Source organism: Bidens hawaiensis, unplaced genomic scaffold (assembly GCF_021521415.1).
Source record: "Bidens hawaiensis isolate Kalapana, Puna unplaced genomic scaffold, B.hawaiensis_p1.1 tig00006387_1, whole genome shotgun sequence".
Classification (NCBI taxonomy): Eukaryota; Viridiplantae; Streptophyta; class Magnoliopsida; order Asterales; family Asteraceae; genus Bidens; species Bidens hawaiensis.
The window spans coordinates 1,251,795-1,275,966 of record NW_027491429.1 but is presented as its reverse complement, the minus strand read 5'-3'; the positions used below and the strand labels follow the sequence as shown (position 1 = coordinate 1,275,966).

The following is a 24,172-nucleotide window of genomic DNA, read 5'->3' as shown; positions in this document are numbered from 1 at the left end:
TACATGTGAACGCACAAGAGGACGGATAGTGAAGCCGTGTAAGGCCCATTTCTATTATAAGTCTTTCGTATCTATAATATGTATTTTGTTTATGTTGTACTAAAATTATCTTTTGTATGTTTGGGTCCAAGGCCACTTGTAGTTGGAGCCCATTGGGCCGTGTTTAATATAATGCATGTGCATAAGAACACACACTATATAAAGTGTGTATATCTCATACACAAACTAACTTTTGGCAAAAATCTTATCTTCTTACATTCAAACTCTCTTCTCTCTCTCAACCCTCACGGCAATAACCACCAAACAAGATCTGAAATCTCGGTTCTAACTAGTTGTTTTCGCCAACTAGTTTAGAGGTTGATTCAAGATAACTAGTAATGGTTGTGTATGTTGTTAGATCCGATCAAGGGACCTACAAGCCGCCTAAAAGCATTCATATCCCTTTACATATCTTCAAATCCAACATTACACTAAAAATCAATACATTTTCTCTTTCTTTTTTAATTAAATAATATCTTTTATACCTTTACCATTACCTTATTTCTTTCTTCCACATATAAACATTCTCAAAAAATATTAAAAAAATTGTAGGGGATGGACAGAAACTTTTCAAATATACGGAAAATCACTGCATTTTCTCACTTATCCTCTCACAACACCCTAAATCACTCCATACATTATAAAAGTTCCACCCACATTTGTTGGTGGATAAGGCGTGAATGCTCTAATATGTAAGACCGAGGGTAGGTCCAAACACGATATACCGCTCCCCCCTCCAATAGACTAGTAACTATTCAATAATAATATTATATTTGGTTTACATATTAATAATTATAGTAAAATTATATAATTTTGCATTTAAAAGAGGGGGGGGGGGTTAAGATGTGTTTAACGTGCAGTTTTATATACCTTCTATTTCCTGGTTAAATTATTTTCCAATCCAATTTAAAGCATATTTGAAATTCTATTTGAAAACAACTTATTAGTTTTTTTTAAATAAACAAAAAGTTAAAAAAAAATGTTTGACGATCAATAAAATGTTTATGGTTTTAGCTTTTTGAAATTGGTTAAAAAGTTAATTACAAAAACCACAAATCCATCAATAAACTGTTTTAAAACTCAATCCCAAACATATTCTTACAAAAAACGTATCAAAGTGGACCAAACAATTAGTTTATTATAGTTAACGACGTTAAAGTTTTTATCAGCTGAATGATATTTAAGTCGGGGGAAAAGTCGTAGTAAATGAAGTGTGGGGCTAAGTTGTTGAAATAATATAAAGTTGAAGGGAGTAATTTGCAAAAGTGTGTGACAGTATATAAACACGATGGATGAAAGTCATAGGTTAGGGTTTGCCTGCTTCTTCTTTAAACCGCGCTGTGATTCCAAGGTAATTTAAACCGGAGATCCAACTTCACTTCAGTTCAGTAGTAGTATTTAAGATTTTAAGGTAAAATCTATGATTTATATGGTGGGATCCGAGTTGGAAAGTGCGTCAGTTACGATGATGTTTATTTGTCGGGTTTTTATTATTTTATTTTTGTTTTTTTAAATTATTAATTTTTTTTAAATTATTATTATTTTACAAAAGAAATTATTGTAACAAACATCAGTTCAGTATTTGTATTTGAGATTTTAAGGTAAAATCTATGTGTGATGTCTCTGTTCGGGGGGATCTTAGTTGTAAAGTGCATCAGTTACGATGATGTTTGTCGGGTTATTATTTATTTATTTATTATTATTACTATTATTATTATTATTATTATTATTATTATTATTTAATATTCTACAAACTAGGGTTGGGGTTTTTGTTATTACGTTTACTAGACAGAAATTATTGTAATAATTTTTGTTTATTATTATATTATTATTAATTGATTATTATTATTCCAGATGGCAGATGAAAACAACCAAACCGAGTTTAAGGATGCAGCAGCAGATGTAAGTTAGTTAGTGTTTTATTATTAGTATGTATTTGATGTGTAATTTGTTTGTTTTGTAATATCTATACTATATATAATACACCAAACAAGGGCAAATTAAGACCCTCATTTTTAAGTAATTTACAACACTTAAAGCATGAGGTACATGTGTTAGTAAGGGTAAACTTGTCTTTTAAACACAATTCATTCAACTTAAAAGTTTGGTCCCTCATCTTTAACCATATTATGTTTTCAATTTAAGTTGTAAACTAACTTTCCACCCATGATTTTTAAACGATTATAGCCTTTTCAAACGTTAATATTTTTATAAAAATATTACACCATAAAAACGGGCATTTTATTCTCTTTAATTTGGATATGATATTGTTATAGTTTTTTTTCATTTTAAATAAATTAATATGTTACGTACGGGTGTTCAATGTCCAGTATAAACCGCGAACCAACGGTTCACTACGTTTTGAAAATTTTGAAACCGACCAACAAACAGAAAGTAAAAAAAGAAAAAGAAAAAAGAAGTCAAACCAATGACTGGTTTAAACGATTTCAAGGTTTTAACCGAACCAAAAATACTTATATTTGTTACGTGATTAACATGTTCAAACACTCGCTTCATCGCGCGGGCATACTTCTAGTTTTATTTATATTTAAATTCAGCAGCTGATTGCACCATTTGACCCAATGAAAAAGAAGAAGAAGAAAAAAGCTGTCATTGCTCTTGAAGACCAACAAGAGTTAGTTGAGAAAACCGATAAATTATCTGGTATTAATATTATTATTTATTTATTTTATTATTTTGTTTTCTTTTGTTCTGTATTGTATTGCATTGTATTATTATTAAAATGATACATGCAGTCTTTGAACCTACTACATTTACTGGTCTCAAAAAGAAAAAAAAGAAGACACAGGTTGGTTAGTTAGTTAGTTAGTTAATTAGTTAGTTAGTTAGTTAGTTAGTTATTTAGTTAGTTAGTTGTTATACACACACTTACTCTGCTGAATATTTGAGTTTTTTTCTTAGGTACATGCTGATCTGTTGGATGTTGAAAACGAGAACGCTGAAGAAGAAGAAGATGACGACGATGATAACATTGAGAACAGAGGCTTGCAATCTCCATGGGAAGGGACGGATCGTGATTACTCGTATGAGGAGGTAAGTAATATTATTATCAATATTATTATTTTTCGTTTACTTTGATTTCTCATATTTTTTTGGTAAATGCTCGTTCGCCAGCTTCTGAGCCGAGTCTTTCATATCCTTGGTGAAAACAACACCGCAGAAAAAAGGAGAACAGTCTTGAGGACGCCAGAGGTTCTCCGTGAAGGAACAAAGAAAACAGTCTTTGTGAATCTTATGGATATTTGCAAAATGTAACTTGTTACACTTATTCTTAATTAATAAATTATAATTAAAATGTTTGTTTTTCTATTTAGGATGCATAGGCAGCCGGAACATGTTATGACCTTCTTGCTAGCTGAACTCGGTACTAGTGGATCGCTTGACGGGCAACAAAGATTGGTTGTCAAGGGTAGATTTGCACCCAAAAGCTTTGAAGGGATTCTGCGTCGATATATGAGTAAGTAACTTAAATCATGTTTTTTTTGGGGGCATGGATGCATGATGATAAGCTTTTTTTTTTTTTTATTTTTACAGATGATTATGTTATCTGCAATAGTTGCAAGGGCCGAGACACACGCATTGAAAAGGATAAGGAGAACCGTCTCATATTTCTCAAATGTGATAAGGTAAGCATGTACTAATTAATAACGCGTTAGAGATGATTACTACTTTCATAATCTTGATTTATGAGTAAAGTCAACGTTCAGTTCTTGTATCTTTATTAGCTATTATATAATATTATTTTTGACATTTGTCTTTCTTTACTTTCTAGTGTGGTTCTGAGAGGTCAGTTGCTCAAATCAAGGTCGGATTTGTGGCTCGGGTGGGCCGTAGAAAGGCTGGAACATAATCTTGCTAAACTGTATTTGGGACTGAGGATGCAGCTTGACTAGCTAGTTTTATCAAATCAACCTTGAGCTTTATTTATTAATTATGTGTGCTAATGTTTTTATTTATCTAGAAAGTTGAGGGACCTAGGTTTAAAAATAATATTAGTCGTGATATATTTTTGTTCTATTTATTAGTCATGCATGATCATGTGCGACTTACTTACTCGACTGACCTGCAAGAACACTTACTCAACAACAATGAGCTATAGCTTGAAGTGTTGCGTGATGTAGTTTCTAAACCGTGATAGGCACAGCTGGAGAAAGCATGGTATCTGATACGACACGTATGAAGTTCCAAGTTACTTCAGAAGCTGCATGGACTGCAACGTCGAGCTGAAAAATCCAAGGGAGTTCGAGCAACACGGACTTAGTGCTTATTGCAAATGTTGGTGCTGGCGGTGGTGGTGGTGGCCCATGAGCACTGAGTTCGTGTTGCTTGAACTCATTTGGATTTTTCAGCTCAAGGTTGCAGTCTAGGCACGTTCGGAAGTAGCTTGGAACCTCATACGTGTCTTGATCGGTCATTCCATGCTCCCTCCACCTGTGCTTATCGAGAAGATCACGGTTTGGAAATTGCATCCCACAGCACTTTAAGCTAGAGCTCATTGTTAAGTAAGTTTTCGATCTATCGATTGTGTAAGTAAGTAGCACATGATCATGCATGGCTTTTAAATAGAAGAAATATATCACAACTATTATTATTTTCAAACCTAGGTCCCTCAACTTTCTAGATACTCTTCATTAAACCCTCTCAACTAATTAATTAGCATGTGCATGCCTTATAATTTAATTTTCAAACATATGTTCAAAACCTGGCCTTCATATATATAATAATTGTACTAGATGGGTGCCCGCGCGATGCAGCGGGTGTTAATCACGTAACAAATATAAGTGTTTATGGTTCGGTTAAAACCTTGAAATCGTTTAAACCAGTCATTGGTTTGACTTCTTTTTCTTTTTTTTTATTTTCGGTTTGTTGGTCAGTTTCAAATTTTCAAAACGTAGTGAACGGTTGGTTCGCGGTTTATACTGGCAACCGGCCATATGAAACCAGACCAGATTGTAAATGTTGAATGCATTTTAATGTTTTTTATTATTAATTATTATATATGTTTTGTAATATATATTAGATATAATTAAAATTTAATTGAGAATAATCTTTTTTATTACAAATAACTTGGCTATACAACTTCAAATTAACCTAATTGCAGTATGATTCATTTTGTGATCTTTGTTGTTATTATTTCACGTCATTGATCTTCCATTAATATTAACATTTATGTGGCTAAAATTATCATTTTTTATTATGATCCTCTCAAGTATCATATTATGTTAGTGTTTAGTGAAAATTGATGATACATTTAAATTAATAATTATTTTAAACAAAATTTATTATTAAAGTTTAAACAGTGAAACCAAACTGGAACCAGACCGTTAGTAACGATTCGGTTTCAACTTTCAATGGTTGAGTTTGGTTTTGGATGACAAAAAAATCAGTATTAACGGTTGGACTCATAAGTTTAACTTAAAAACCATCAAAACCGACACTGAACACCCCTACGTAACATATTAATTTATTTAAAATCAAAAAATTATAACAATATCATATCCAAATATTAAAGAGAATAAAATGCTCGTTTTTATGGTGTAATTTTTTTATAAAAATATTAACATTTGAAAAGGCTATAATCGTTTAAAAAACATGGATGGGAAGTTAGTTTACAACTTAAATTAAAAACATGATATGGTTAAAGATGAGGGACCAAACTTGTAATTTGAATATATTGTGTTTAAAAGACAAGTTTACATTTACTAACACATGTACCTTATGCTTTAAGGGTTGTAAATTACTTAAAAATTGGTGTCTTAATTTGCCCTTATTTGATGTATTATATATAGTATAGATATAAAGAATATATATATATATGATCATGTTTGATCTTTATTATATATACATACAAAATGTCTATGATTAATGAAATGAAGACAGATTTTGTGATGATGATGGATCGGCCTAGCTATGAACAAACTGTCGCTTTAATTTGGTGGCCGCGACATAACCAAATCGATATTTATATGTATGTATGTATATTGTTGGAATTGTATGTCCAAGACACCACGATGTATATTATATATAACAACGCGCGTTGCCATTTACAATATGATCTAAAAGGTCAATATATATATATATACACACTAAGCAATTAATCAAAGTACACATGCAGTTTAATTACATGATGTGTTATGGAGTAAGTTACATAAAATACATATTTCATATTATATTCATTCAATGAAATTAACCATATATTCATAAAATTGTATGAACACGTTTTTATCAAGGGGGTGTTTGGGATTCCTTATTTTACTTCCTTATAACTTTTCATTAAGTTAATAAGTTACAAAAGTGTAACTTATGGAATTTTTCCTCTCATAACATATGCAATCCCAAACACCTTATTACTTTTCAAAAAGTTTATAAATTATAAGTTGGTGAAAATAAGCAATCCCAAACACCCCCTAAATCTTTGCACTTTATTATGTTACTTGGATGATCAACCATTCATAACATATAATATATATAAACATTTATTATAAAGATCTTATGAAATTAACTTTAATTATAATGGTCACAATCTACTTACCAGCTAGCAAGCAGGAGTACTTCACCATGTCATAATACATCGATCACTCTTTCCTAGGATATGACTATGATGTCCATGTCTCATTTTTCCTCCTTAAATTTTTGACAGTTGAACTCCAGTGCCAGTGGGTCTTTTTAGGTTTACATTCATTTAGAAAAACTGAAAACCATACAGAAATTTTACATGTATTCTAATATGGTATGAGTTCAATAACACCAGCAGATCAAAGTTTGATCGATCAGAGGATGCATGGGCCCAACCTTATAATTTTCAGTTGAATAATAATAATATTTAATAATAATAACAACAACAATTAGTACTTTCATGATAAAATATCATGTATACCTCTAAATTTTATTATTAAATCTTCAACATCCGTTTTTTCTTTAATTCTTTTCATTATTGAATTATTTTTAAATTTTATATCTGATACGTACGTATGTGAGTCTTGAATTGATTTGTTTTAAACTACATGAAATTATTTTATCCTCGATCATTTTAATAAAGAGAATTCTTTATTTTTTGGTCTACAAATTAGTCATATATAAGGCCTTGTGTTTCTAAACCAATACGTATCAAAAGTATCTAAGATGTGATTTTAAATTTTTAATTATTCAAATCTTTTTCATCTTATTTCTATTTCTTTTAAATTCTTATTCATACTAACTTTCATACATGTAATGTATATTTAACGCGTGTTGTTATGTGTAATTAAAGACCAAACAAAAGTTACATGTTCCTCAATAGTTGATCACATTGATCCATACATACCATGTCGTTATGTTATCCATCGATCAATTTTTTAAATAGTTATATTATATTATTATTAATATATTGTTACACTCACACTAGCTATTTTGGTGTAAATAAGCATAGGGCTATTGAAAAACAAAACAACCATTTTTGGATCGAAAACTTTTAAGAAGCCAAATGAGTTATGTAAGTTTTAAATTTTAATCCTAATAAATGTAAAAGTGTATTCAGGGCCCGCCTCTCTCAAGATAACAATATAGAAAAATAACATATCAAACTGTTTAAAAAAAAAAATTCGAACCTGAGTCTCATGGACTCTAATACTAACACACACAATCAGGCCCAACCGATAGAGGCGGGCGGTTAAAATGATGGCCCAAGGCCTCTCACTTTTTTGAGGCACATAAAGTTTCTCGCATTATGATATATATAATACTAGTTTGTATCTCTCGTATTACGGGGGTTGTTTTATATTGTTTGTTCTAATATTTATTTATTTTTTGATTTTTTTTTGTAGAAAGTTAATAATATATTTATAGTTTGATGATAAATTGTTTCACAAATAAATGAGAAGTTATAACCCGGTTTAAAAGCTATATGGTTTTGATGAGACTCAAGACCCGTTTATTTTTTTTACTATAAAATTGGTTTTTTAATTATAAATAATATTTATGAAAGTTAATAATATACTTATGGTTTGATGAGACTCAATACCCGTTTATTTTTTTACTATCAAATTGGTTTTTTAATTTAAATAATATATATATATCTATTTTAAAATAAATAAGATATTAATTTGTATTATATCCTATTTTATAAGATTTTTACATCAATAATTTGGTGAGAATAATTTTAATTTAATGAGATGTTATAACCTGTTTAAGGAATATCTGGGTTTGGTAAGACCCATACCCATGAATTCGGGTCAAATGCATGAGAAGCCTCCATTTAAAAATCAAGCAAATCTGGTGACTTAAAAAAAAGTGGAAGCAACCACATCGCGACACGTAAGATTTTTATGTCCTTGTTTATATAGATACAAATTCTTAATGTTTAATAATATTAATCTGACTCAATTGGTAAAGCCCTCCTCCATCAAGTGAGTTAGTTTCATTCAAGTCTTGCATATCAGCCATTTATTTTCTCAAATTTTTGGATTCTGTTTTGTTTAAGTCTCTACCCCATTAAAATTTTGGTACAATACTAAAGTTATTTTACGATGATTTAACCCCACACTTGTTTTACTACGACTTTTCCCTGACTTAAACATCATCCATCTGATAAAAACTTAACGTCGTTGCCCTTTCTTTAACGGATACACGGCAAAATCTCACTCGTCACAAGCTATTGGTATGGTCTAAGTTAACTATAATAAACGAACTGTTCGGTCCACTTTGATACTATTAGCCCAGACATATCAAACAAACGAACATACAAATGAACACGATATATTGGGGTGGCAACCCTCAACGCTTTTCATATAATCAAACGAACTTAATAAACTTACAAGGAGAAGAGACTCCATGACACACAATAAACAATAATATATACAATTATACATCACATATCAATATATTATTTAGTAACTTCAACTTGATTCTGATCTTTCTATCTATATGATGCATTGAGACAATCCATGGTGTAAAAAAACGTTGCCATCTTGAAAGTTTGTATTGGTCACCCAATCGACCTTGTGGAAAGAAAGTTATTTCTCTTGTATTTATATTTTTTTTCATTAATTTCGTCTATTTATAAAAATGTTTCTGTATTTCTCTATAATATTTATATTTTTTTTCATTAAGTTCCAGTCTATTTATACAATTGTTTTTATAGGTCAAATATTATAAGATGACTAAAAGGCCTCAAAATTTAACAAATTGAAATCATACATGTAATAATAACAGATCATCATCATCGTCCTAAGTATATCCCACCAATAGCAAAACTATGGTAGGGTCTGAGGAGGGTATGTAGATAACCTTTCCTCTACCCCATAGGAATAGAGAGACTGCTTCCAGTGAGACCCCCGGCTCGATAGTAGTTTTGCATCAAGCCTTGGACATAAGGCATATAACACTCGACCATCAGGACACCGCCGATTGGTGCATGTACCCTTGTCTTTCGGCTATCAACGCCACCACATGATGTTAATTAACCTTCTGCCACTTTTAACTTTATTTTCACGAGATTAGTAAAATAACGTCAAAATTAGTGCAATTTCACTTTTGCCCACCCGAGGAGTCACACATATATACATTATATTATATGCGCGCACCGCAACCTGGACGAATACATGTAATAATAATATATACAAAAATGTCAAACATACCATTTTAAATCACTTCTATGTTCATGGATGAGAAATGTATATCTTACTAGAGGGTGCATTTATTTTGCACTACAAGTAATGAACGCTTGAAGTTTCAACACCGGTGCGGATCGGAAACTTCAGTTTTTTGAGTTATATTTTCTGATTAATATGAACAAGAGTTCGTTGTTTAGTTCGTGTTTAGTTCGATCGGTACTTGAAAACTGATCTCATATTCAACCAAAACCGATCTCCATTTGCGAGTTGATATTCAGCCCAAGATAAAAAGAATAAAAATAAAATAAAATTATAACTTGAACATTGAACAAGTGTATGCTTGATCACTACTTTTGCTGCATGTGATTAAATTTAATTTTGTATGATTATTAATTTAATTTCTAGTTACAAGAATATAAATGTCTAAATATAACAATAAAACAATACATAATAACCAGCACCTTGTTTGTCTATATGAAAAGCAAGAAAGATTAACCTCACAAAAGTTAATATCTTAAGGCTCATAAGTTCATAACCACTTCACAAAATGGTACAACATTGATTGGATTTCTTTGCTTGCTTGTAGAACATCTGTTTCACAACCAACAAGTAACAAGGCATTTTCTGTTATTATCTCGGTTTTCGATAACCATGTGGCATTAATAATAAGCAATTTTAACGCGAAAACACGCACCTGTGAAGCTGCACTGAGATCTGAACTCTTCTCGACTAAACTGTCAAGCTTTTCGCCTCTTTCAAGAACACTATCAATCGTTTTATGCTGTAAATAACAATCAGATATCATTTATAACCCCGATAGACCCGAATTTTTCATTTTTTTTAATAAATTTATATATTTTTATTTTTAAAAAATATATATGTTCTTAATGTTTAAATCCAATTACTCAACTAAATTAAGCCCATTTAAAATTTTATCGTTTGAACCCAATAAAAAACCCTTTTACTCAAGGCCCAAATTTTTTTCACCGTCAGCCCAAATTTTTTTAACGATTCTCGGAGACGGCCATGCATTATATCATATGAGCATACAAAATGTAGGGGTGCGCATGAAACCGAAAAAGCCAGATCGAACGAACTGAACCTAAACAAAAACCGACGGTTTGGTTTTATGTTTCCGTAATAACCAAACTGAACTTATTTTTTTTGGCCCAAATGGCAAAACCGAAAGGTGTTTATAAACTCAGAAACCGACATTTCAGTTTTTGGTTAGGTTTTAGCCCAAAACCAACGAACCAAACCGGCTCATGCACACCTAGGGGTGGCTCGTGGGACAGCGAAAACAAGTTAGGGCTTTAGGCCCCCACTCAGTTAAGGCCTCCAAATCCAAAAAAAACATTATATATAGATATGTTATAATGGGTATTGTAAACTCAAAGTAATGTATTGGTGTGGTGGTAGGTTTGGTTGTTACTAAAGTATAGGTTATGAGTTTAAAACTTGTAATAATCATTTTTTTTTCTTAACAATTGTTATGAAAAGGCCCCAAAATCTTGTTTTGATTTAGGCCTCCACATCCGTTAAGCCGGCAACAAAAAGTTAAAAATGAATACATGCTTACAAGGATAATCTTGGTTTCATCCAACTCCCTCTGAATCTTCAACAGCTTGTCCTCTTGAGCAGGATCCTGAACGTCGAAAAAAGAATCAAGATCATATAATAACCGCATCGAGTTGCAACATTAGAACAACAAAACGTACTGAAACTTGCTTAAAGCGTCATTAAGATACGGCCATTGATCGGTTTTATCCGCTTGTATACTCTTCCATGAATCACCATGTTTCTTCTGATATTCATCTATTACCTGATCAATATATGTAGTCAGATTATATGATCTTTGGTTACTTATTAAAGTTTAGTTATATATTATGATATGATTATGTGAACTCACTTGGTTTAGCACAGAGAATGCATTTCTAACTGGATAATGATCATCCATGAAGCCCACAACACATAGCCCATTTCTGTTATATGAATGCACCTTATATTCTGACATCCAAATTATATATGCAATTAGCTAAATGCACAAAATACATTGCATATATATAGGGGTGCAAACGAGCGGAGTTGCTAGCCAGCTACTCAAGATTGGATCACTAAAATGCTTGAAACAAGCCGAGCCCGAGCCTCAAATAAAGCTCATTTAGTTATCAAGCCCGAGTTCAGGCCTTGTATGTGAGGCTCGTCAAGCCTTAACGAGCCTTATTTTTTTGTTTTTTTATTTTTTATTTTTTTTATTATTATTTTTTTGAAGTTTTACTTACTTCTATGCATTAATTTCACATTGTACATCCAAGCTCAAGCCAAGCTTTGGCTCGTTTAAGGTACTGCATGAGCTCGAGTCCAGCTTTGGCTCGTTTAAAGTACTACACGAGCTCAGTTTATTTATGGTTTTTCTCAAAGTATTTAAAAATTAGGAGTGCGAACAAGCTTAGCTTCTCGCGAGCTACTAAAGATTGGATTGATAAAACACTCGAAATGAGCCGAGCTCGAGCCTCATATAAAGCTCGTTTAGTAATCGAGCCCAAGCTCGAGTTTTGTATTGTATGCTCATTGAGCCAAATGGTATTTTTAAGTTTTACCTCTTTTGAACTTCTATGTATTAATTTCACACTGTAAGCCGAACTTTCGCTCGTATAAGGTAGTACACGTGCTCGAGCCAAGCTTAGCCTCATTTAAGGTTTTCTCAAATTATATACAAATAATCAAAAACGTAAAATAAAATTAATATATAAATAATAAATGAGCCGAGCCTGAGCTTAAAAAAACGACTCACATGCCGAACTCGAACTTTAGAAAAAGATCTCGAAATAAGTCAAGCCCAAGCCTCAAATAAAGCCCAATTAGTTATCGATCCCGAGCTTGAGCTGTGTATGTGAGGCTCGTTTTGGCTCGTCAAGCCTTCACTAGCCTAAAGTATTTCTAACTTTTAACTCTTTGGATTTCTATATACATTAACTTTGAGCTTAGTCTCGTTTCTTAAAATATATAAAAATAATTAGAAACAAAAAATAAAAATATTATTAATTAATAAATAATAAACGAGGCGAGCCTGGTGAGATGGAAAGCACCTACCTTCGTGTTGGACGGTATGGCATGGCGTTGATCAGGCGGCGTGCGTTTAGCGACGGTCCTACCGACGAAAACAATAAACTGGCGGACGGTGACTCTGAAAATAACCAAAGTGCCTCACGTCCGTTGCGTTTGCAAGTATCACCGGGTCCACACCGGCCGGTATCGGATTACATTTCAACACAACTAACGCTGTGATCTTCATTCTCTAATCTCTCCTATACAAAAGTTTTGTAAAATGTAAATTTGCGACAACAACAATTGTTTTAAATTTACGACGAGTATTCGTTTGATTCAGAAGAAATGAATTTTACCTGTTTGTGAACGAACGATCAGATGGTGTTTCGAGATTGAATTTGGAAGGTGACGTGAATCGGAAACAATGGCTACCGAATTTTGAGATCGTGTTAATTAATGTTTGTTTGTTTGTTTCGTCGCTAATTTACAGTTAGAAAATGGGGCATTATTATATTATGCTTAAGTATATAAAAATGGAAATGCTTTGTATAGGAAAAAAAGAAAAAGATAATATAGTTTTTATTTTTTATAACAGTGTTTGGAACCATGCAATACCGGAGCGAGCCTTCCTGAGAAAAAATGCTTGAAACACATCACTTGGGAAAACCTACGGGATCACGCCCGACCATTGTAGCACATGTGTCGCCCAGGGCATGATGAGTTGACGTTAGACTCACCTTCCTCCGGCTTATCACCGACAATCTGTTCAGGGTTTCAAACTCAGGAAATTTTACTTGATTTAGGTTTTGAACATGAGACCTCAGAGAATCTCAAGCCTTAATTATTACTCCCATGCATTAGATCAGAATGTCAATTGCTTTATAATTTTTTTTTTTACTGTAATGGTTATTATAATAAGTTTTGTCATAATTTGTTGACCGACTTCAAATGACTCGGATGACATCCATACAACTCATGCAAACTTATACAAGTCGTATGTTTATACAACTTCAACCTTTTAATTTTTTATGGGTTGAACGACTAGTTTTCCAAGTACTAGCTTAGAACGATTATTTATCCCAGTTATATCGCGTCATATATTTTTCGCCGCGCGAACCCAGAGAATCATGCGCACCCAAAATAGTTTTACTTTCATACAAGTCGTATATCCATATGACTTGTATAAAAGCCCAATCAACAAGATGTTTGACATCTCTATACAGTGTCAGATATGGAAAAGTCATACGAGATGTGTGACTCTATACAACTCGTATAGAAGGTGTATGTAAAAAGTGATAAGGGTGTTTGAACATCCGTTAAACCTGTAAAACCGTGAATACCGCTAGGTTCATATTATATTTCAACAAAAGTTCAAAACATGGCTATCGGTTCAACCTATATAAAAATCGGCCGAACTCGACCCCGTACCCTAGTTAAACCAACACAAATCCTTTAATCGAAAACCTTATTGGTCATTATCAGATCATGTCGGGTCAGGTCGGGTAGGGTCATGTAGTTAAACCAATACAAGTCTTATATCGAAAACTATATTGTTCATTATCAGGTCAGGTCGGGTCGGGTCGGGTCGGGTCATGTAATTATAGGTGTTTTTCAACCAACCCACAACATTTTGCATTCACACCATGTTACTCCACTAGATCTCACACACCCAACAACAATAATTAACACAAATAACCAAAACCAAACAATAAAGATCCATCAAGAAACCAAACAAACATGACAAGAAGATCTGGATCATGTATCCGGTGTTGTCTGGTAACATTTGCTGTGATATCAGCACTGTGTGTATCTGGGCCAGCTCTTTATTGGAGACTCAAAAGAGGTTTCAATATGAAACCAGGATCTGCAGTTTCTTGTGCTCCTTGTGTCTGTGATTGTCCTCCACCTCTCTCACTCATTAAGCTTGCTCCTGGTAAATTAATTATTAACAAAGTTTGTTGCTTTTTTATACCAATTTCATTGTTTGCTTATGTTGTTGCATAATTAGGGTAAAATGATTTAAACCCTTTTCAGTTTTGTAGTAATTGATACCAAAAAAAAAAAAAAAAAACTGATCTTGATTTGGGTATTATCATTTTCTTGTTTATTTGATAATTAACAAAGTTTGTGGCTTTTTGAGACCAAATTCATTGTTTGTTTGTGTTGTTGTATAATTAGGGTAAAAAGATTATAACCCAGTTCAGTTTTGTAGTGATGGATGCAATAAAAAATCCAATCTTGATCTGGGTGTTGTCATTTTCTTGATCCAAGATTGTTTGATTTTGCATACCCAATTTGTAGTTTGTTTGTGTTGTATAATTAGGGTAAAAAGATTAAAACCCAGTTTAGTTTTTTAGTGATTGATGCAAAAGGGCCTAATTTTGATGTTGGTATTGTCATTTTCTTGTTTGATTTAGTCTGTAATTGATCTGATAATTAACAAAGTTTCTTGCTTTTTGATACCAAATTCATTGTTTGCTTATGTTGTTACACAATTAGGATAAAAAGATTAATGCCCAGTTTAAACTTTTAGTGATTGATGCAAAAAAAAACCCAATCTTGATCTGGGTATTGTTGTTTTCTTGTTTGTTTGATTTAGGCTGTAATTGATCTGAAAATTAGGATAGAACCACTCTTTTATCTGACTTTTAATGCAATATTTCCATATTTTATGAGATTATAAAACGAGCCAAGGCAAGCCCAAGCTCAACTAGGGTCAAGCTCAGCTCGTTTTGACTTACAAGATCTCGAATTCAGCCCGTTTCAAGCTTTTTTTCTAAAGCTTGAGCTTGGCTCGTGAGTCGTTTTTACAAGCTCGGGCTCCCCTCGTTTGTCATTTATTAATTAATCAATTTATATATATATATATATATATATATAGTTCTTCTTTATAAGTCTTGAGAAAAAACTAAATGACCCTAAGCTTGGCTCGAGCTCATATGCAGGACCTTAAACGAGCCAATGCTCGGCTCTAACTGGGCTGTGTAGTGTGAAATTAATACATGGAAGTCCAAAGAGCTAAAAACTTAAATTGCATTAGGCTTAACTAGCTTCCCATACAAGGGTCGAGCTCAACTAAACGAGCTTTATATGAGGCTCGGACTCGGCTCGTTTCGAGCTTCTTATCGATACGATCTTGAGTAGCTCGTAAGCGTCTCAGCTCGTTTGCACCCCTATTATTCTCATTTTCCTGCTTGATTAGACTGTATTTGATATGGGATTTCAGATTTCTACAGATTTTGATATAAAGTATTCATATTAATGAATATAAAGTTAGTTATTTTGTAAATAATATGTTTGATCTCTTCTTTCCATTTTACAAAGCTAGAATTTTGAATATGTTGAACATACATTATAAAAATTGATTTGGATGATGTATTCTTGTTTTCAATATTAATTATTGTTTCTTTTCATATATTGCAGGCTTGGCCAATCTTTCAGTTACAGGTACATGCTCATTCTTAACAATTAATTGAATTGAATAATGATTGGATTAAAGATGTTTGTCATATAACTGAAAAGGAAAATTTTTTCGGGTACTAAAGTAAGAAATAATATCTTAGATATACCTGAGTTTCTGTTCATTATGAAACGTATTTCATCGCATGGTTAAACTTATTCAAGGTCAAACTTATGACTTGCATCATTCAAAATATTTAAACTTATGATTTCTATTAGTTCACCCTAGTTTAAGATCACCAAGAGAAGTTTTGAAGTTTACAAAATTTTCATTTAGGTAATATTAGATAGTTGGGCAAACTACATAGAAATTTATACATATAAACACCTTTTCTTATCGTATGTATAGGCAGTGGCGGATCTAGACTTGAAACCGAGCCGGAGCGCTCAAAAATTTTTTTTCCCCATATTTAATACAATGTTAACGAAACAAATATAAAGAACACGACAACAAATAAATTTAAACTAACCAGGTTAACGACCCAACAATGGCGGATCTAGGTTGGGCTGTAAATATCTCCTCTTCGGTTTTTGATAGCTTGAAACCGAGCCATTACATCTTCTTCATTTACTTTATCAAACGTTTCTCTTTCGACCGCACAAACTAAAGCATTGTTCAAATACTCATTACCCATTCGATTGCGCAAATCCGTCTTGATAAGCTTCATTTTAGAGAAACATCTTTCAACGGTTGCAGTAGCTGCAACCGGTAAAACCAATGCTAGCTTCAATATCCGATAAACCAAAGGAAAAGTTGTGTGTTTTCCGGTTTCCACCATTACACGAGCAAGATCACCCATTCCACCAAGTGTAATAAAAGGTCGTAAGATCACCCGGAATACACCCTCTTTCTTCGTTAGTAAAATCATTCGGATACATCTATGAAAAAGCCACTATCTTATATATGTCAAACTTGGAAAACCAAGGATTTAAACCCGACATATTTTCTAACAAAGTAGTTGAGACCTCACTAAATCTATTTCCAAGTTCTTAAATTTGCATATCCAAGACCATATTAAAAACTTCAACCTCAAAATGATGTCGATTAGTAATGGCATACTTCCGGTTTCTTTGATTACCATAACTTTCCCTCATATCTAACATCTTAATTTTCTTGTGAAAGGTGGGTTAATGGGTTGGTTGGGTTGGGTTAATGGGTTTTTTTGTTTGGGCTTTATCTTTTGATTGGGTTTAAAACATATATTAGTTGGGCTTAAAATCTTAGCCGGAACGTTATTTTTTTCCATCTGTAACGAAACACGAAAATCGGCCAATTTTTTTTTATTACACTACCCATAAAAAATTGAGCCGTAGCGGAGGCTACGGCTCCGCATAAGGTATGTCCGCCCCTGCAGTATAGGACTTTAAAACTTACATTTTTGTATAACCGAACTTTTAAACTTGACTTTTGATGTAAATGATGTAAAGCTGGATACTTTTCCATGTAGAAAGTTGGAATAGTTGTTTACATCAAAAGGTAAGTTATGAATTCCAATACATACTCGATAATATTATGGGTTAAGTTAGATGCATTTTCGTGCAATATAACCTAAAAATAATTTCCGGGTACCAATTTGCAACTTGTATTTCTATTCAAACAACTTTTTGTACTCCTTAATCAATGAAAGTCAACATATTCAACGGCCCGTTAAGCTTGTTGGATCAATAATTAACTGCAAACAAACTTGATCCACGTTGCTCTTCATGTACAAATTTTGATGTTACCATTCTAGTGTATGTCGGTTATAAACACCTTTTTTTCACTTCCAGATTGCAGGAAAGATGATCCGGATCTAAAACAAGAAATGGAAAAACAGTTTGTCGATTTACTATCAGAAGAATTAAAACTACAAGAAACGGTTGGTGAAGAACATATGCGCCATCTGAATATAACATTTGGTGAAGCGAGAAGAGTGGCAGCTCAATATCAAAAAGAGGCTGAGAAATGCAACACGGCTACTGAAACGTGTGAACAAGCACGAGAACAAGCCGAAGCATTAATGAGACAAGAAAAGAAGGTAACTTTATTGTGGGAAAGACGAGCTAGACAACTCGGTTGGGAAGGCGAATGATTTTATTACCAAGTTGTTATTATTTTTCGGGCGTGTTTACGTTATTCTTTCTTATATCGCGGTTCTTGATTATTATCGTTGTTGTACTTTGTTAAGTTATGTAGATACTTTATAGTAGTTTTGTTAGTAAGGGAGCCAAATTTGCCCTCAAGAGTCAAGAGTAAGTAATCACTCATATATATAAGTTGCATGATTTGATAATATTATGTTGCTTTCAAGCTTGTCTTGTTATGTTATATGGGGTTCATGTTTGGCTAAATTTTGTGGGGATGTTTGTGAGTTTTTAAAGTTTTTATGTGATGACCAAGGTATATATAGTAAATTATTAAAATGTATATCCAAACAATACATATATGCTTTTGATGCAGCGGGCTAATACAGAAAGAAGGCAAATCACGTTGATTCTACGAATACCCGTGATGAACATTTCCCAAACCCCCAAATTCGACCCAAAAGTCAGAAATTTGAAAAGCAAAAGTTTTTTTATTCAATTATAATCAATGATCAGTCACAAAAGACATTCATAACATATTAATAGAGAATCCAAAATAGGTTTGGGCCAACACAAACAACCAAAGGCCCAACAACAGCCCAAAACAAAACCCGAAAACTAGACGAAAAACACAAAAGTGGCCCAAAAGTGTATCTAGAAGCCTTATTTCGGAAAATTAAATGGGATAACCCGCCTACGGTGGTTACCACAATGTGGCCCACGTTCCAACGGTCGTTTTGACTAGTAGCACGCCTGAAACGGAGACTCATAGCCCAAGTTATGCCCATTTTCGTGCAGCCCTTTTTGAAGCGTGATCTTGGGCCTACAGAAACACCATGGCCCGCTCTTCTACACTTGGGCCCAATTCAGCTTTGTACATGTAAATATATTAAACAAGTTTGGAATGCAATTTAAAAATAACTTACAGGTACACACGCGTCTATCAACGCATCTAATCAAGATAGGGGCATGAATCATAGTTCTTTTAAGACCATAAAAGCAGTTTTCAGATCTTTTTTTTTTTAACAAACTGTCTTCAGAGGCTTATGTCTGTGCGTCCGCAGACATAAGCCTATTGCGGACGTTTAAATCAAAAACAAACACAACCTCAATCAGCTCAACCTATTTGCTTGATTGCTTCATTATCCATAATTCACTTCTCATATAAAAGTATAATTGACTTTTTGAAAACATTTTTGACAAGTACTATTAAGTTCAAATGCACTCATAAAAGTATACCTGATTTTTTGAAAGCATTTTTGGTCAATTTGACATATCAATTCACCATATTATCAGCTTGGGCCTTTATAAGTCAATCATATCTTTGCCATTAACCACAATTCTTTAACAAAATATTGGATTATTAGTGATAGCTATACTAAACTTTAATTAGTTAATAATGAATATAACATAACTTTGCAACAAAAATAAAAAATAAATGTAAATAAATAAAAACTCTACTTTAGGTCAAAATCCATCAAAAAAAACATATCCAAATTTTGGTTACATTATGTATTTAAAATCAAATATTAAAAACAAGATTGTGTTCGTCATGAAGGTCGAACAATCAGTCAAGCGGATATAATCGGTTCCCCAACTTCTGGTTTCTAGGAACCAACAAGATAACCAGAAAAAACGGTTCTTTGCATCTAACCATAAAATTCATAAACACTACCTAAAAATAGATAAAAATCTAAAAATAGTGCGAACCCGCGATAGAAAACCGGCTACAAGTTTATAATATAAAAGTCCCCGAAAATAAATTACATATGGATACAAACTTCTCATTTAAATAAAACCTAGTTTGTCATATTGCAGCCTTTTTTACCGTTCTCTAGGATCGAGAGCTAATTTACCATATCATCATCATATACATGATCCGAAGGAATATGGGTCGAATCCAAATTCTCCATCGATCGTCAGCGTTGGATCCTGCTCCTGAAAAAATATTTAGAGTTCATTTAGTTAGTTAAATGACGATTGTATACTATAGATAAAAATAGTAAAAAAATTATATTAAAATTTATATCGCAATATAGATAAAAATAAACACATCGCAACAATGTATTTAAATGTATATGTATGAAAGTTATAACTTAATATACAAACTTTTAGTCCATTAAAAAATTAAAACACTAAATTTAGTCCCTGCAAGATTATTAACTTAACATAAAATAAAATAAAAATAGATCATACCCGTTTCATCATTCCATTCATAAGATCATCCAACGAGTCATAACCGTTGTTTGCAACAAATCCACTTGGTAAATAGTTTTCACCGGATCCCATTTTCAGCTTAGTATTAGCCACTGTACCATTGCCATTTGACTTATTGTAGGCCCCACAAATCAGGTCATTCGACTGACTCACCGGTCCACCCAAACCACCACCATTCGCTGGCGGTGCTGCAGTGGCTAAACTGCTAAAACCGTTGCTTGAGTACTGCCCGTAACTTTGTTTACCATACTGTGCAACCCTTTGACTTTGACTGTCAAGGGGTATCGATGGCATGCTAGTAATATTAGAACCGAACGTGGTCATTGTGTCGGCCATCATTGGCGGCATTTGGTCATGGAACGTCTCACTCATTGGCGGTGGAACGTCAAGAAAAGTTGAACTACTTGAAACAATATTCAAGCAAGAATCACTCCCTAACGTTGAAAATGTGTTTGACCCGTTAAATACTCGAGATTGATCAATGGGGTTGAAATCCGGGAGGTGGGTATTATTCGGTTTGTTATTATTCTGTTGAAGTTGACCAAGGTCAAACGAAGTTGGAATGCCGTGAAGAAGACTCGTGGGCTGGTGATTTGGTGGTAATCCGACGGGTTGGAACTTGTTGAGTGAGTTGACCGGGCCGGTCAAGTTTTGGGTGTGGGTCGGTTGGATCAAGGTCGGGCTCGTGAGGCTGTGCAGGGTCATCCCTGTTGCACTATTGAGTCTACCGAGCATACCAGAAGATGAATATGATGGTAACTGAGCTGTCGACATTCTTCCTGAGCCCATTAATGAACGGAAGTCACCGGGCCCGTCAAATGGACCCATTCTCATATTATAAGACGTGTCGTTGCAACCGCCAAACGCAACCACCATGTTTTGTTGTTGACTGATTCGTTTCAAGTAAAGCCGATATTTCTGTAAAAAAATAGAATGAAAAAATTAAAAACCATTGTTTGTTAACCCGAATGCGACCCGTATAATCCTTACATGACCCATAATCTGTTTATCTAAACGTGTTTGGCAGGTTAAATGAGTTGAAGCAGGGACGTTAACTAAACGGGCTGAAATTAATATTTATAATCTATTTTAATATTTTTTTTATAATTATTTTGCGGGTCGACCCGTTTATCCAGAGCCGAACCTGAACACGACCTGTTACGTTTCTTGTGAAATTCATGTGTATCACAACTTTCAACAAGTTTGTGGGTCTACCCGTTTATCCATAAACCAACCTGAACACGACCCGTTTATTAAATACGTTATGCGGGTTGACCCGTTTAGACCAACCTGAAGATGGCTTGCAACGTTTTCCCTCATAAGACCTTCGACATTCATCAAATCAAGAATCCTTTTAGGAACAGCTTCTGCAATTACACAAAAACAAATATAAATAAGAAAAATATCAAGAAAACAAGTTTATATATTTATAAAAATATTTAAATGACTCACTCTCAATGCCGAGTTGATTAACAGCAGCAACAAACTTTCTATGAAGATCAATGGACCAAACAACGCGCGGTTTCTTTTGTGCTGACGGATCATCATCTTCATTCCCGTTATCTTCATAATCATCAAAGTCTTCATCTTTTCTTTTTCTATTAACTTTACCATTTTGATCTCCACTGCCCGTTTCTTGTCCACCTTCATGGTTCCGGTTTTCTTGATTGTTGTTTGACTTTGACTGAGATTTTGACTCGACTTTTCTCCTAATAACATGTTGCCATACGTTACGTAACTCCTCAAGTCGAACGGGTTTCACAAGGTAATCACAAGCTCCATGAGTGATTCCCTTCATCACAAGCTTCGGGTCACTGTTTCCTGATAACACTGTAACAATTTTAAGAAATGTTAGATGCCATTAAGATACTTTGACTTTCTTGGGTCAAACCGACAAAAAAGTATGAAGCTTTGACAAAATTAATGAAACCCATTTCAACTTTGACCTCAATCTTAGCCCAATTTGACTTTTCTTCCGGTCAGAGACTCGGACCAGCTAAAAGTTTGAATCTTTTCCGAAAACTAACAGAGCTCGCTTCAGTTATCGACTTTAAAACTCAATATCCAATTTCAAACACACATATATGCAGTTTTTTTGTAATTAGGTATGACTTCTTTAGGTCAAACACTCAACCAAACTAACATTCTAAAAACACTTACTTTTCAAAAAAACAATGGAGTCCACATCAATTTTGAGCTTAATCTTTAACTTATTGACTTCAAAACTCAATAAACACATAAAATTGAAAAAACACTAATTATTGATTAAAGAAAGTGTATCAAAAGACTTACTAATAACAGGTAAGTCCATTTCAAGACCAACAAGCTCTAAAAGCTTGAAGCCATCCATGTCTGGCATATGGACATCACTGATCACAAGATCGAACCGGTTTCGGTTTTCCCTTAACATCTTTAATGCTGTTCTTGCTTGATTTGTAGTTGTAACTGCAAAAAAACAAAAGAAAAATATTATAAAAAAATGATTAACATCAATCCCTAAAACAAATCAAAATTTTATCAAGAAAATATAAAAAATGAAATAAAAATATAAACTTGGTGATACAGTTTGAACAAATGTTAAAAATATAAACTTTAAAATCAAAACCCTAATCTTGATTCAAGAAAACATACATACTTTTTTTTTAATAAATTAGACTATTATATATTAAATAAAAGAACCAAATTACAATAGAGAGGTGGTTAAGCGAGCAACAAGCTGCGCCGCCACCCCCTTTTGAGTGTCAAACCCGATCCTACTGAAAAAGTTACCGTTCTTTGGCGTCGATAAGTTACTGTGCACGACCCGTTGAAAACATATTAAAAATACAATCTTTAAGCTCAAAATCCTAATCTTGATTCATAACAAAAAATAAATAAAATTGATGATGAAATTAGAATTGAATTAAAGAAAGAAACCATGATATTGGCATTTCCTTAAAAGCTCAAAATCCTAATCTTGATTCATAACAAAAAATAAATAAATAAATAAAATTGATGATGAAATTAGAATTGAATTAAAGAAAGAAACCATGATATTGGCATTTCCTTAAAAGCCCATCTAATAATTTCAAACAAGTTGGATCATCATCAACTGCAAGAACTCTCATCCCAATTGGAAACCTGTCAATTTCATTATTATTATTATTATTATTATTATTATTATTATTATTATTATTATTATTATTATTATTATGAACACCCACAGAGGCTCTAATTTCCTCTACAGTCATCTTGTTTCTTGATTGAAAGATAATAAAAGAAAGCAACCCAGATGGTTAAAAGATTCAAGAAACGCCACAAGATTCAAAAAGGTTGGATTTTTATCATTTGTATTGACTTAACAAAACAAACCCAGAAAGAAATAAGAATGAATTTAAAGATATTAGAGAGAGAAAACAGGATCTTGAAGACAGAGAGAGAAAACAAGATAGTGACTTGGACTAGGAGTAGCTTGACAATGATATGGTAATTGGCCACAATAGAGTGACTGACTTTCAATTTTATTTTATATTTTGTTTTTAACGGCGAAGAATTTTACATGTAAATTTATTTTTTTGAGGTTATGTTTTAAGGTTGAATTCTTGATCGTTATGAGACCGTAACTCTCTGATGTGCTGGTATCGGATGAAATCTGTAAACCCTCGTCACAGTAGAGATGTACAAAAAAATTGGATCGGATATGGTTAACCGGAAACGAACTGGAGCGGTTCACATCTAAAACCGGTTTCAGTCAA

General features: G+C 33.1%; 3 protein-coding genes and 1 pseudogene across 3 annotated transcripts; 2 read left to right on the top strand and 2 right to left on the bottom strand.

Moving 5' to 3' along the window:
- Positions 1-1,880: 1,880 nt before the first annotated feature.
- Positions 1,881-4,757, top strand: LOC143632302 (eukaryotic translation initiation factor 2 subunit beta-like). Its single transcript, XM_077100858.1, has 8 exons — positions 1,881-1,941; positions 2,598-2,703; positions 2,796-2,848; positions 2,962-3,093; positions 3,175-3,311; positions 3,375-3,517; positions 3,595-3,686; positions 3,833-4,757. The coding sequence occupies exons 1-8, from the start codon at positions 1,894-1,896 to the stop codon at positions 3,908-3,910; spliced, it is 789 nt and encodes a 262-aa protein (XP_076956973.1). The 5' UTR covers positions 1,881-1,893; the 3' UTR covers positions 3,911-4,757.
- Positions 4,758-10,144: 5,387 nt separating this feature from the next.
- On the bottom strand, positions 10,145-12,945 carry LOC143632301 (VAMP-like protein YKT61; annotated as a pseudogene).
- A 1,402-nt stretch (positions 12,946-14,347) lies between these two features.
- LOC143632300 (uncharacterized) lies at positions 14,348-18,369 on the top strand. Its single transcript, XM_077100856.1, has 3 exons — positions 14,348-14,631; positions 16,122-16,145; positions 17,928-18,369. Exons 1-3 carry the CDS (start codon positions 14,436-14,438, stop codon positions 18,227-18,229), a joined length of 522 nt encoding a protein of 173 aa, XP_076956971.1. The 5' UTR covers positions 14,348-14,435; the 3' UTR covers positions 18,230-18,369.
- Positions 18,370-19,805: 1,436 nt separating this feature from the next.
- LOC143632378 (two-component response regulator ARR12-like) lies at positions 19,806-23,874 on the bottom strand. The gene is made up of 6 exons (XM_077100920.1): positions 23,467-23,874; positions 22,731-22,883; positions 21,891-22,268; positions 21,729-21,805; positions 20,418-21,356; positions 19,806-20,159 (listed from the first exon to the last, which is right to left on the bottom strand). The coding sequence occupies exons 1-6, from the start codon at positions 23,666-23,668 to the stop codon at positions 20,088-20,090; spliced, it is 1,821 nt and encodes a 606-aa protein (XP_076957035.1). The 5' UTR covers positions 23,669-23,874; the 3' UTR covers positions 19,806-20,087.
- Positions 23,875-24,172: the final 298 nt, after the last annotated feature.